At 46.2% G+C, this 12,381-nt stretch overlaps 1 protein-coding gene across 1 annotated transcript in view; it reads left to right on the top strand.

Annotated features, from left to right (window-relative positions):
• The first annotated feature begins 1,608 nt into the window (after nt 1-1,608).
• Nucleotides 1,609-12,381, top strand: part of LOC149365698 (uncharacterized) — a 154,189-nt gene continuing 143,416 nt past the window's right edge. The window contains exon 1 of the mRNA XM_089545302.1: nt 1,609-2,199. Within this exon, the coding sequence (XP_089401428.1) occupies nt 2,122-2,199 (78 nt within the window). The 5' untranslated portion in view covers nt 1,609-2,121. The remainder of the gene's footprint in view (nt 2,200-12,381) is intronic.

Here is a 12,381-nt window from a genome sequence, read left to right on the forward strand (position 1 = left end):
AAAAAGGGTGGTGGCGTTGTCGCGTAACTCCACCTTTTTGCGGCCTGAGGCGAGCCCGAGGTCAGTGTGTTGCCGCCGCCTCGCTTCCTCTCCAACGGCGGGAGCGCTCATTACATCAGTCAAGCGTCTTTTACTCTTTTATTTCAGCGCGGCTCGTGAACTGGCTCTGTGCAGGCTCTTGGAACTGCAGGGGGTATGCAGGGAAGTGGAGTGGACGTACACTCGTATTTACAGCGGAGTGTAAACTGTGCAAGTATAACGTCGGTGTGCACCGCGATTTTGGACCTTGTGATGGCGGTATGCAGTGCCCTTCCGGTGGTTGGTATAAGGTCGACCACAAGCGTGAATAAGCCGCTCATCAAAGCACTGTCACGTCCAAACAGTCTTCCCCATCACGCTATTGGCATGCGCTGCTTCTAAATTTTAATTTATTTTAGCTGCAAAGCATAGTTTATTGTGACAGCTTACGTTGCAGGTGGGCATAAAGGATAAGGGCTCCTGGTGAATGAGCAATATGTAGTTTTTCATTTCTAAACTGCGGGGATTGTTGCATTTTAAAGGAAAATGTTCCAGAAACATTTCTTTCGAAATAAATGAAACACCTGATATCAATAAACTCAGCTTAGTGATTAGTAATTAATAGTCACGGTCGTGATCATTGAGGCGTCCTCCTCAATTCGTTCCTGTTTTTCATGTTTTACATCGTAGTCGATTCTGTGTTCAAGCATGTTCGAATTTATTAACTCTTATAGTAGATAAGTATGCTCTTCTTTATTATCTATTATAATAGATTAGTGTAATCTTATATACCCATTTTTAGGTGTGGGAATGCTTTCTTTATAAAAGTGATTTATTTCCATGCACTTAAGGTCTCTAGAGAGAGATTTCACTACGTTTCGAGTCAATCGTGCGCTTTTTTAGAATCTTGTCTAAAGTGCTCACATCGTGGTTAATTTTTGTTTTATTTCCACAGATTTCCTTATGAGCACATTGTCGATTTTGGTGCTATCATGTGCAAAGAATACTTCGTCTTCAATGCACTAATTTACGATTTACCTGCTGTTTTAGATAAAGTAAAAGCCTTGATCAGCTCATGACTTCGTTCGCAGAAACTGCAAAGAGAGAAACTGCAAAAGGAAGGCTTTATTAATTTTTTAAAGAGGCTGAGAAAATTACTTGAAGAAGGAAAAATTTCAGATGCCCCAGTCCCGTATGGTACGGGACACCACGGAAAAGGTGCCGTAGAGTACGGTACGGTACACTAACGTAAATGCATGGAATGGCCCGCTTTCTTCGAACGGCAACCCCCGACGCAAAGTTTGGAATTCCCCCCACGGCTTTCCGGGAGGTGCTAATCGCGCGCGCTCCCTCTCTCTGACGCAAGAGTTCGAGCTCATCGCTCCGTTCTCGAACTGGGCAACCGAGCGCGTGCAGAGTCACGTACTATCGCGTGTCTCCCGGACAACGGCCCGTTTGCCGCCGCATCGACCAGCCACGAGAAGGGAGAGGGCGAAAGAGCGGAGGAGGTGGGAGGAAGAAGTAACACGGGGACCGTACATCGCGCGCAAAACTCGAAACTCTCACTTCGCTCGCTCCCCCCATCGACATCGCTGCGAGGCCCTTCTTTAAACAGAGGTAGCGACGACCAAGTGGCCCCCCACGCCTCCCTTCTTCCAACGACCAACGCTTCGACTGTCGTCTGCTCGCGCCATACGTCTTCTGCTGCTATATATACTTGGCTTGTTTGCGTGACCATCTGCGTGGCGTCGCGCGGTACGGTTCTTGGCTCATCTTGGCTTGGCGACTATCGGCCGGCCGACGGTCGAGCCGCAGGCAGGCAGCCAGTGCTCAAGAACATGCGGGCGCCGCGCCACCCGTCGAAGAAAGAGAACGCAGTGTTTTCCCGGGGCAAACTGTGAGCCCCCCCCTCGCCCAACTCCGTGTGCGCGCGGTGGCGGCATGATTAGTTTAGGATGTTCGGTCGGCTTTTCGGCGGCGTCACCGTGACTTGCCTGCCGTCGCCGCCGACGAAGCGGTGGTTTTGTTGCTGATGTCATCGCCGCAGTCACCGCTGGGCACGTTGCGTGCAAGGTGAAGCTCTGGGCGCAGTGTCAACAAGCCATGGATCAATCCTCGGAGGATCGAGAGAGAAACCGCAGGAGCGCCGCGCCTCCTCCAAGCAGACCGCCTTCTGAGCAGGTAAGAGGGAACTGTTCTTGTAACACCCCTCGGTAACCTCTTTTTTTTTTTTTTCCCGCCTTCATGTCTCGTTAGGGCCTGCTTGCTTGTTTGCCAGTACGCCCTATGTGGGTGAGCGACGAACACGAATTGTGTTTGCGCGGTGAATACTTTGCGGGCATTGAGCCGTTTTCACCGTCGGTTTGAAAGGAAAACTTCAGTGAGAATTGAGAACACGTGCGGAATGAGCGTACACGGAGAAACTTGGTGCGGGTGTTTCCGACTGGCGGTCTTCAGTTATTTGCCTTTCAAGTTTGTGCATAACCCGGAATGGAAAGTTGGGTGAGCTGGATTTTGGTTGAAGTTCAATGCAAAGGCGCAGGATCTATTAAGGGTAAATAAAGAAAGAGAGAGAAAGAACGCCACCTGTCTTGTTTCTTCCCGTCGTTCTGTTCATCTTGCGAATGTTGCACCTTATTTTTAAACACTACTGTGAAAACAAGTCCAAAGGTGAAACTAGGACAGACGTTGGTTATTCCTACATGAAGCGTTGTCCTTGCCCTCAAAGAGGTTTGGTAGGCGATCTAAGTCCTGAACCTGTCGTTGGTGGTGCTGCGACTGTTTAGCATGTTCAACCCGTTTATATTTCTAATCGACAAACATATCGGCAAATAGCATGACGTACACGCTAAGGCGCGAGTTTTTTGGAAATGACCTTGCTCTCGATCGTTGGGCAATGCGTGTCGACCTCGAAAAAAACGCCGAGTCCTTGCGTGAAGCAGCAAATAGCCAGTTGCTGGAAAATTGGGCCCTTGATCTAAAGATTAGCGCCTCAAAGTTTGCCATGCGACAACAAGAGGTCCTTACAATGATTCGATGGTACGTCGCCCAGCTGCGGTGTAAGATGGTATTATGTTTGCGACGATATTTATTTCGAGACAAACAAAAAACAGCTCAGAAGCTGATAAGGACGAGCATGCCAGATCAATACGCCGGGCGACTTTGTGATTAAAATAGTCACTTAACAAGGCAAAGAAAACAGGACTGATCAATGTGCAGCCAGGTATAAATATTTCATCTTGGTCTCGAGAATGCTTGCGATAATTTATGATAATATATCCAAAAGCAGTATGACGAAATGGCCATTACCAACGCTGGACACTATTACGGTTGCATTTGTACAATCGTTATGGTGGTCAGGGGGGAAGACGATACGAGATTTTTTGACAGTGCAGGCTTTGCATGATAGCATAAAAGGGTTTCTAGTTTTTATTGGTAACTTTCCTAGAGAGGACGCAAGTGGTTGTCTCGAAGGGTTTTGATACATTTATTAATATTAATTTGTATATAAACACCGCAATCACCCTAAGGTTATTTCAGATGGGAGTACATTCATTACATATCTATACTGCAGCCAAAAATAAGCCCAAGCAGGAGGGGCAATGCAATACAAGGCATGAAAATAAAAAAAAACAGCAATAAAACTAACGAATAGGGCGCAGGCTGTAGCAGTGTTATTCAAACAAATGAATTCTTGCACTAGCACATTGACTAACAAAACAAAAATAAGAATCGCACATATGCTATTACAAACATGTATGAAAATTGCTATGCCAAACAACACAAAGTGCAAGAACATCACACAATGAATGAATCTGAAATAAAAACAAGAAAGTGGATCGCGAAGGCTTATTATGTTTTAGCTAGTTTATCGGAAAAAGAATTTTCCAGCTCATCTGCAAAGTTCTCCGATTGTAACACCTCCACAGGAATGGAATTCCATTCGTTTATAGTAAGCGAAAAAAAGCTATTCATGTAGGATGTTGTTTTAGAAAATATTGGCGTAAAGGAAAGTTTGTGCCTGTGTCGTGTTTTACGTGTGTTAAAAGGCTTTACATAATGAGGCAGCTGAAGCCAAATTTTTCCATTTAGAATGCCACGTAAAAACTGGAGGCGAATAGCTTTACTGCTGTACTCTAGTGTACTTATTTTATTCGTAATCATTAGTAAAGACGTTGAATACCTCTTTTATATTTTCCAAAGAGAATTCTGATGGCCTTCCTTGGGACGCGCTGCAATTTTATATATTTATTTCATAGCTTATTGCCTTTATTGAGCTCAAACTCTAATACATTCAAGAACTCAATTGAAATGTTGATTGCACTTAATGTATTTAATTTTTGCTTCTGTTCTTCTTGCAATTAGCATCAGCAATTTTGGCAGGTGAGCGCAGCCTAACGGTTGTAAAAATTATCTGTAGACTGTCTATAGACCTTTTATAGACTCTATTGCCTTAATATAGATGTTTTCTTTTGTCTATTCATTGTCAATAGACTATCTGCAGGCAATCCCACTTGAAGTGTATGGCCATAATAAATCTATAAATTGTCTAAAGACTGTCTGTATAATTGCAATGGCCGATAGACTATAATATTTGTCTATACTAGGTATATACACTTTAGAGGCAAATGCCTATAGATAGTTATAGACTGTTAAAGAAATTTTTGTCAATGAAGACTTGGATGGTACAAAAAAAAGTTTCGGAAAGACTGAAAATACAGCAAACCAATTTCATTGAATAGTTACGCGTCAACCATTCCCTACAGGCTCGTGTTTGGTCATGGCGTGGTTTAAACCACGTCGTTTCTCCTCTCTCTCCCTCTCTCGCGATGCAGTTACCGTTCAATTAAGAAATTTTCCGCGCGTGTCAGCCCACTGGAGCCCATTCGCATAAAGCAAATGGCAAAGCGAATAGTAGGCATTAGTGTGACGCACACCGCGCAGACCACAGTGCTTCTCTGCAAGGCCGACCGATGGCGTGGCGAAGCCAGCTCGTCAGCCTAATGACTCGCTTCGTCTCCTCCATATTCATGCAAGCCATGCCCACGCCTATTTCATCTCTCTACCTGCGATCATCTTCATCTTTTTTTACGCTTTTGCTGGTGGTGAGTTTGCGTCGAGCTTCGTAGCAAAAACAAAAAACAAAAAAAACCCCAGTAACAATATGGAAAACACGGATGATGTGAGAGAATACCCTCTTTCTCTCACGTAGTAGGCACTTGGGGAGAAAAAAAATTACGGGAAGGGCGAGGGTGGTGGAAGAAAGGGCGGCCCGGAAAGCCTTGAGGAAAACTTCGCGTGTGTGCAGTCTAGCCAGCGCCCGGCCGGTATTCGGGTCACTGGGGCACACCTATCGTCGCACAGGAGCCTGCAGCGCCCACGACGCTAGTCCCCGTAGCGTGGACACGTGTCGGGAATGGTGGCGGTGTTTCCCCCTTGGGAGCTGTACCGTCCCCTTGGTCGCCCGTGTTCAGCTGTGTGACCCCAACAGTTAATGGTTCGTCTTCGTGTATCTAGATGGCAGCACCTCATGTTTTTAATTCATGTACTTTTTGAAACTTGTTATTTATCTCGGCTGTTCACGATTCGTTTCACTGCCCATATGGGTAGCAAAATCGATTAACGCCATTGAAAATTTTACGTGACCATAGTTACCTCCTATTAACGTTGTTAATACCAACTAGCCCGTACCAGTACGTGTGTAAGCTTAGTGTGCACACCTGTTCGCAGCACAGGCAAGCAGGCAATGATAATGTTAACCTTGCCCCTCTGGCGATCTGTGTGAAGAAAGAGAAGATAATGTTATAGAGTGACAAACTTGCTACTGATTTGAATCAAACAGGCTATGGACGAAATGTTTGCGTGCAGGCAACATAATCTGAAATCCCAGTGAGTTAGTAAGAGTTTCTCCTTGCTAAACTGATCTGCATGTAATATTTGTACTGGATAACTTGAATGCCCTCGCTGGATATCGGCTCAAATAATTGTATACCAACTTCCTGCTGTTCTCGAATAAAACACTGTTTATTGTTGATTCTTAAATTACGTAAGTTGCATCCTTAAGTGAACTGCTTTTCTGATAAAGAAAGGGCTTGGAAAAATGTGGTCATCAAGAGTTCGACGAAACATTGTCTGGCCAGGTGGTGGCATAACGAAAAAAAAAAATAAAGTCACTACCCAAGTCAAAGTTTAATGAAATATACGGACGTTTCGGAAGCCCTACGGCTTCCTCGGACGCAAGGGCACCTGCCACCTGAATACGCAAGGTCATTACGACGCAGTTTGACGAAGATATAAACGCATGCCTTTTGTCTTGAAGCCTTAAGGCTTCCGAAACGTCAGTATGTTTCAATAAACTTTGATTTGGTAAGTTACCCTATATATTTTCACTTTTTTTTTTCATTAAGAATACGTTTTCACTTCAACTTTAGCAAATGAGAATATTCCAGTGCTTTTTTTTTTCGCTAGTCTTGGAGTTGCATTCATAAAGCTTCCCTTACATAAGACCAATTTTCCTAACTAGAAAAACCTTCGGCTTCGTGAATGCAACATTTAAAGGGTTGTTGAATGCTCGCGACTAGTAATGGAAACCATCAACGACTGTGACCCCCGAAACTGTCGCTCACCTCTGACTGAACCTAAATGGTTACCGTGTAGTCACTTTTCTTTGTTCAACAAATATAGTCAGTGCTCATATTAGTTTTTCTATCATACTTTCTGCCCGCTCTTCAAGCACAGTGAGGACGCTGTTTTCTGTTTTTTTTTGTTCATTTTTCTCGCACGTAACAGCGCTTAACTGGGTCCTAAACCCGCCCCCACGATTACTACACTTCGCTTTTTTTCTTCGAATATCGTTCCGCCACTGCGGTCCTGTCATCCTGTCCACCTCCACTTTTATTTTTTTTTTCCTTTCTCCTGTCAAGAATCGCGATCACCCGACAGTCGCCTTTCAGCTTTCCCCACCCCGTTCATTAATGATTGCACAGTTCGCCCGCGTTCCCCGTTCGACTGCGGAGGACGTTCGGCGAATTGGGCAAGTGGAGAGAGGAGGTATAATGGAGGAGGAGGAGGGGAGGGCCGCCTAATTGGAAACACCGATGCCATCGCTCACAAGGCCACTAGCAAGGTCACGCCGGACCACATCGGCACACCTGTCAATACTGATTTGCTTTTTTGATCAGGGGAAGATTGGCCGTGTCCTTCGCGACACTGATATCAATTTTGTTTCTTTTAATTTCGCTTTTAAACTTCGGTACGAGCTGTTTATCAATACAGATATTTTTTCGGAATGGGTCCTTCACCAGTAGAACTCGACCTCTTCTGTTTTTTTTATACATCACGTGATCCAATAGCGCTGATTCAGCGAGAATATCGGCCGGTAGTGAAAGGCAAGCTCCAAAGTGACCTTTGCGCTGATAATGGGCTTAAATCCCACCAGGGAGCTATAGACTCGTGTCCCAGCTTGTAAAATATAAGCGCACATTAAAATCAGTGTTGCCGAGGTACAGCGCAGTGTACGCTGGGAGAAGATGAACGATCACTCGGCGAGGTGGATGTCCTAGTGTGCTTTAAATGGTCTATGATGATGAAAAAATGTTGGCACTCGCAGAGGCATAGCGATGGAATAAAAATTGACCACATCGGAAAGCTATACAGCTTTCACAGAAAGTTTTTAGTTTAAGAAAAAAATTTGGCTGGGGTTTAGCTAAGGATAAGCCTGGATATCTCGAAGCTAAGGATATCTCGAAGCGAAAAGCTGCGGTGATCCGCGATAAACACGCGCTTGCGGCGAACGTCAAACGATGACGCATAGCGCGCGGCAGCGTGCGCCTGTTCTATGGGCAAGCGCGCCTTATACCGGGTGTCCCAGCTGACTTGGACCAAGATTTATAAAAAAACTAAGTGGTCTTCAGAACTTAAATCGCATGGATGTTGTTAGGGTTTATCTAAAGCTACAGTACCAATTATTTCGCTCCTCCTATTTGAAGAATTAGTCGAGAGAAATAAATTAACTTTTTAAATATAGCTTCAAATGTTCAGGCGTCAATAGGAAAGTTGTGGAGCTCCACAAATATTGCCCAAACCAGGAACTTCCAACGAGATTGACTTAGCGTGGCCGTTTTTATTCGAGAAAAACCAAAGCCCGCGGAATTAAAAAAAAAAAATACCACGTGACAGCGCGCTCCATGCGCCAGAATGCGCCGCGATTACAGCGCTCTCACCCGTGCTTTGTAAAAAGCATCACTCGTGCTCCGACATGCGCCGGCTCACGCGAAGCGTGGTGTTGACTAGCGTAGTGAAGCTTTTCGCTTCAAAATTGGTCTTGGTCCGGGGTTCGAACCCGGACCTAACGAATAATGCTAATTTACTGATATATTACAAATATACTTCACCTTGGCGGACTGCACTAAACGTTGGATCAGGCACTGTTACTTTGTTACATCGTGATGGGCATGTTTACATACTTTAGAGTCGGTTTCTTTTCGAGCCTAAACCATTATCTGCTAACTAAACTCCTGCTAGAAGGCTCTCAAAGTTCGCCGCCCTAGCTTTGTACACAGAACTAGGTTTAACTGATTTGATCAGTCGTATCTGAAGAAATTCTCCAATACCTGGCCACCCCGGTGCTCTACCTTGAAAGAGGCCAGCTATTCGAGTGCAGGACATCACACATATCGATAATTTCCACACGCCAACAAGTCAACGGCGGCCTCAAAGCGGTGGCGATAGTGGAGAAGTGGAGGTTCGAATACCAGTAATATAGTTGGTTTATGGGGCTTAACGACCCAAAGCGACTAAGGCTATGAGGGACGCCGTAGTGGAGGGCTCCGAAAATTTCGACCACCTGGGGTTCTTTAACGTGCACTGACATCGCACAGTACACGAGCCTCTGGAATTTCTCCCCCAAAGAAATTCAACCGCCGCGGCCGGGATCGAACCCGCGTCTTTCGGGCCAGCAGCCGAGCACCATAACCGCTGAGCCACCGCGGCGGCGTAGTAATATAGTGCTTGCTGTATTTCCATCCCTGTGAATGGCCCCGTTTGACAACCAGATTCTATTCATAACCTTCGATTTTTTATTTTTATGTGAATTGAAACATGCATTGTCGATATTCAGACGAGGTTAGAACATTGCAGAAGACTGTTCGCATCAAGAAAAATCGCCGTTCGCAATTTCGCGAGGGGCCAAATAGCACCCACCACTCTCAGCATTCTTGAGAATGCAGCCCAACCTCCCAGACAGGTCGAACTAATTTGGGTGCCGTCCCACTCGGACAATCCGGGGAACGAGGCAGCTCACTATAAAGCCCGAGGTTTCGTCAACCGGGCAGGGAGCTCGCCTCTTCATCTGGGGTTTACGAGAGACGGCATGATCTCTTTTCATGACATTACCCACCATTACACCTTGAGCAGGCGAGTTTATCCCCCTCCGGCTAAAACGCTGTCCAAAGCACAAGAAACCACGTGGAGACGGCTTCATACGCGCTCCCTGACCAACCCCGCGCAACTGTCGCTCATGTACCCCTCGCAATACGAACCCCAGTGTTTCCGCTGTGGCGAACGCGCCGCTTACGACCACATCTTATGGGATTGTAGGGAAGAGCCGCCTCCGGCGGAGCTAGTACGAATCCCTTCTCTCGAGCGGTGGGAGGCTGTGCTGGCCAGCTCAGACCCGAAGACGCAAGTCCGGGCCGCCGAGTGGGCCAACAAGGTCGCCAACAGTCACGGACTAGCGGCCACCTAACACGGCCCTCCGATCACCAAGCTCTTATTGACGAAATAAATGTTTTCCAATCCAATCCAATGTACGAGTAGCACATAAGGAAATGCGGCTGTGACTCGAATCATGACTTGGAATTTCAGAATGTGACGCATGTAGACTCAATGATTACATAGACAAAACATAGATCTCGGTAAAGAGCTGCACACTTAGAACAGATTAAACGTCACAGAATGCCTTGCAATTTTCCTGATCATGATTACCTTCATAAACTCTGAAATTGCACACGCAACAGCTCGATGAGCTATTCAATTCATCTGACTCAGTTGTAGCCGCTGTTAATGAGGGTGATCTTTATCGGTCCCACAAAAATGGGGATAATAATTTTCAGCAGATTTGCTCTCCTTCTACGCTTAATATTCGGAAAGACTCAGGTGGTATTAAAAGTGACTTCTACAGCTCTATATATATTCACTCTACTATGAACTCGCGAAAGATATCGCTAGAGTGGGCGTCTTCACCTTTTCTCTTCCATAAACACACCAATCGCTAAGCTGTAATTTCTTTGTACAGCTATTGCTCTTCAGTGTCGTGTGATGTAATATTTTATATCAAAACAGCAGAAAATCAAATTCTTAATCTCGAGAATGAAATCACCGGTATGTGTGGTCGGGCTTTTACTGATGAAACTGCCACCACAGTCGAGATCAAACGTACATCATGTTACTGGAAAGTACAGACGATCATTGCAATGGTGCAGCAGAGTATGCATCAGCATTAGTGTTCCCACCGTATGCAACAGCCGCTTGCACTAACGAGTTGAAACCATGAGGGCGGATGGCGTGACCCAGTCTGTGGATTGCCGCGTGACACGTCCTCCTCACTCTCTTCCAACTGCCACTGGTCGCTCTCTCTCATCTCTTCTCAAAGGGGAGAGAGAGATTGCTCTCTCTCTCTCTCTCTCTCTCTCTCTCTCCACTTTGCTACCTGTCAACAGAAGCTTAAGACGAACGGACGGAGGGACGGATTTTTTTGGACACGGGAGTTGTAATGCTAACGCATTAAAATGTAAAGCAGCGTCCTTTATTTGGTCAGACCCAAACAAACATTACACTTCTCGCAGTGTGAAAGGTACCTTGAACGCCACCCTGGAAGTTTTCAACCGTGCGTCTTTTCAACAAAGCGATGAGAGGCCTTTTTTTTGAGTGTTTTGCCGAACTAGCGAGGCCGGTTTATTTCCTAGACTTTCACAAACGTCTCGGCTGGGCGGGAAGACACACATTTCTGCCGTAGGGTCGAAAAAAGATTTCTTTTTGCATCTGCACGTTAGTTGGGGCAGGGCCGGAAACGGTTATTGTCAATGTGGAGCGGCATTACGAACTTTAATAAGCGGCAGGGAACAGAAGTTTGATACTTCCGCATGCTCGATGCATGTGGGCCCAACGACAGAAGGGCGGACTCAGACCTGTATATGTCCATCTGAGGCACCACGGCCTGTCCACACAGAACCCCCCCCCCCCAGCTTGCGCACAAACTGATGAGAGAGCAATCGGGGAGGCCAACGGTGCTTTGTACAGAGGGCGGCGGCCAGACCAGGAGTCACGAACCCCAGAGAGTTTTTCATAATTATCGTGCCGGCGTCTGATATTTAAGCTGGATTCACACAACTTAACATTCGCCCACGGACCACCGCGGACCAAGCGTCATGTGACATCGCACTTCCACTTCGTTAGGTTCGCTCTTGGTGCGCGGTGTTGGTGAACGCAGCATGTTGAAAAACCGTGTGCATGCCTACTCCGCTTGCCGCCACCTGCTGAGGAGAAGGTCGTTTGAGGGGACACTAATCGGACTAGATATAGGCAGGGCTTTTCTCCAGTACGTGTTTCCTGAGTGTATTTTTGACGGAAAGCTCAGGTAGGCAGCTCGACCACGATGGCCTTCGGTAAGCAGTTAACACCGTGCGGAGGGCCCCCTTCATGCGCCTCGCGCTACCTTCGTCGTCTTCGGATGTGACAGGGTGGCCGCAGCTGGTGAAGGACAGGGTCAATTGGAGAGACATGGTAGAGGCCTTTGCCCTGCAGTGGGCGCAGTCAGGCTGGTGATAATGCTTAGAACAAAATTTAAAAATAAAATAAAAATCATACTGAATGCAGAGAAATGCAACATCACATTGTGTGATCGCCTGACCATTACAAGCCCCCTGGGGTCGGGATGAACATTGTCACAAAATTTACCCATTGGCTTGAGCGCAGTAACGTAACCAGACCAGTTCATTCCCATTGGCTGTAGGGAATGGTAACCAGACGGGAACATTCCCACTGGCTGGTGGGAACTGTTGTCATTTCCTGTAAAAACCGTAGCTGCTGCTGCAGCTATCGCAATGCGAACACATGATAGAATTAATTTTCGGTATAAATTTTTTCAATTTCAGATTTCCTCAGCAATAAATGCCTTTTTGTTCCCCAATCAACATTGAAATTGCCAGAAAGAGAGATAAAACCGATTTTTGCTGTCAAGAAAAACGGGATGCAGGTGTTTTGAGTGTCCCTTTAAGACGTGTGAGATAACTGCGTTGTCACCACCAGTAGTCCCTAAAAGAGCAATCATTCCTCCTTTGGAGACTAACTGCAAATGGATGCCAG

Source organism: Amblyomma mixtum, chromosome 1 (genome assembly GCF_055824585.1).
Source record: "Amblyomma mixtum isolate Tamu chromosome 1, ASM5582458v1, whole genome shotgun sequence".
Lineage (NCBI taxonomy): Eukaryota > Metazoa > Arthropoda > Arachnida > Ixodida > Ixodidae > Amblyomma > Amblyomma mixtum.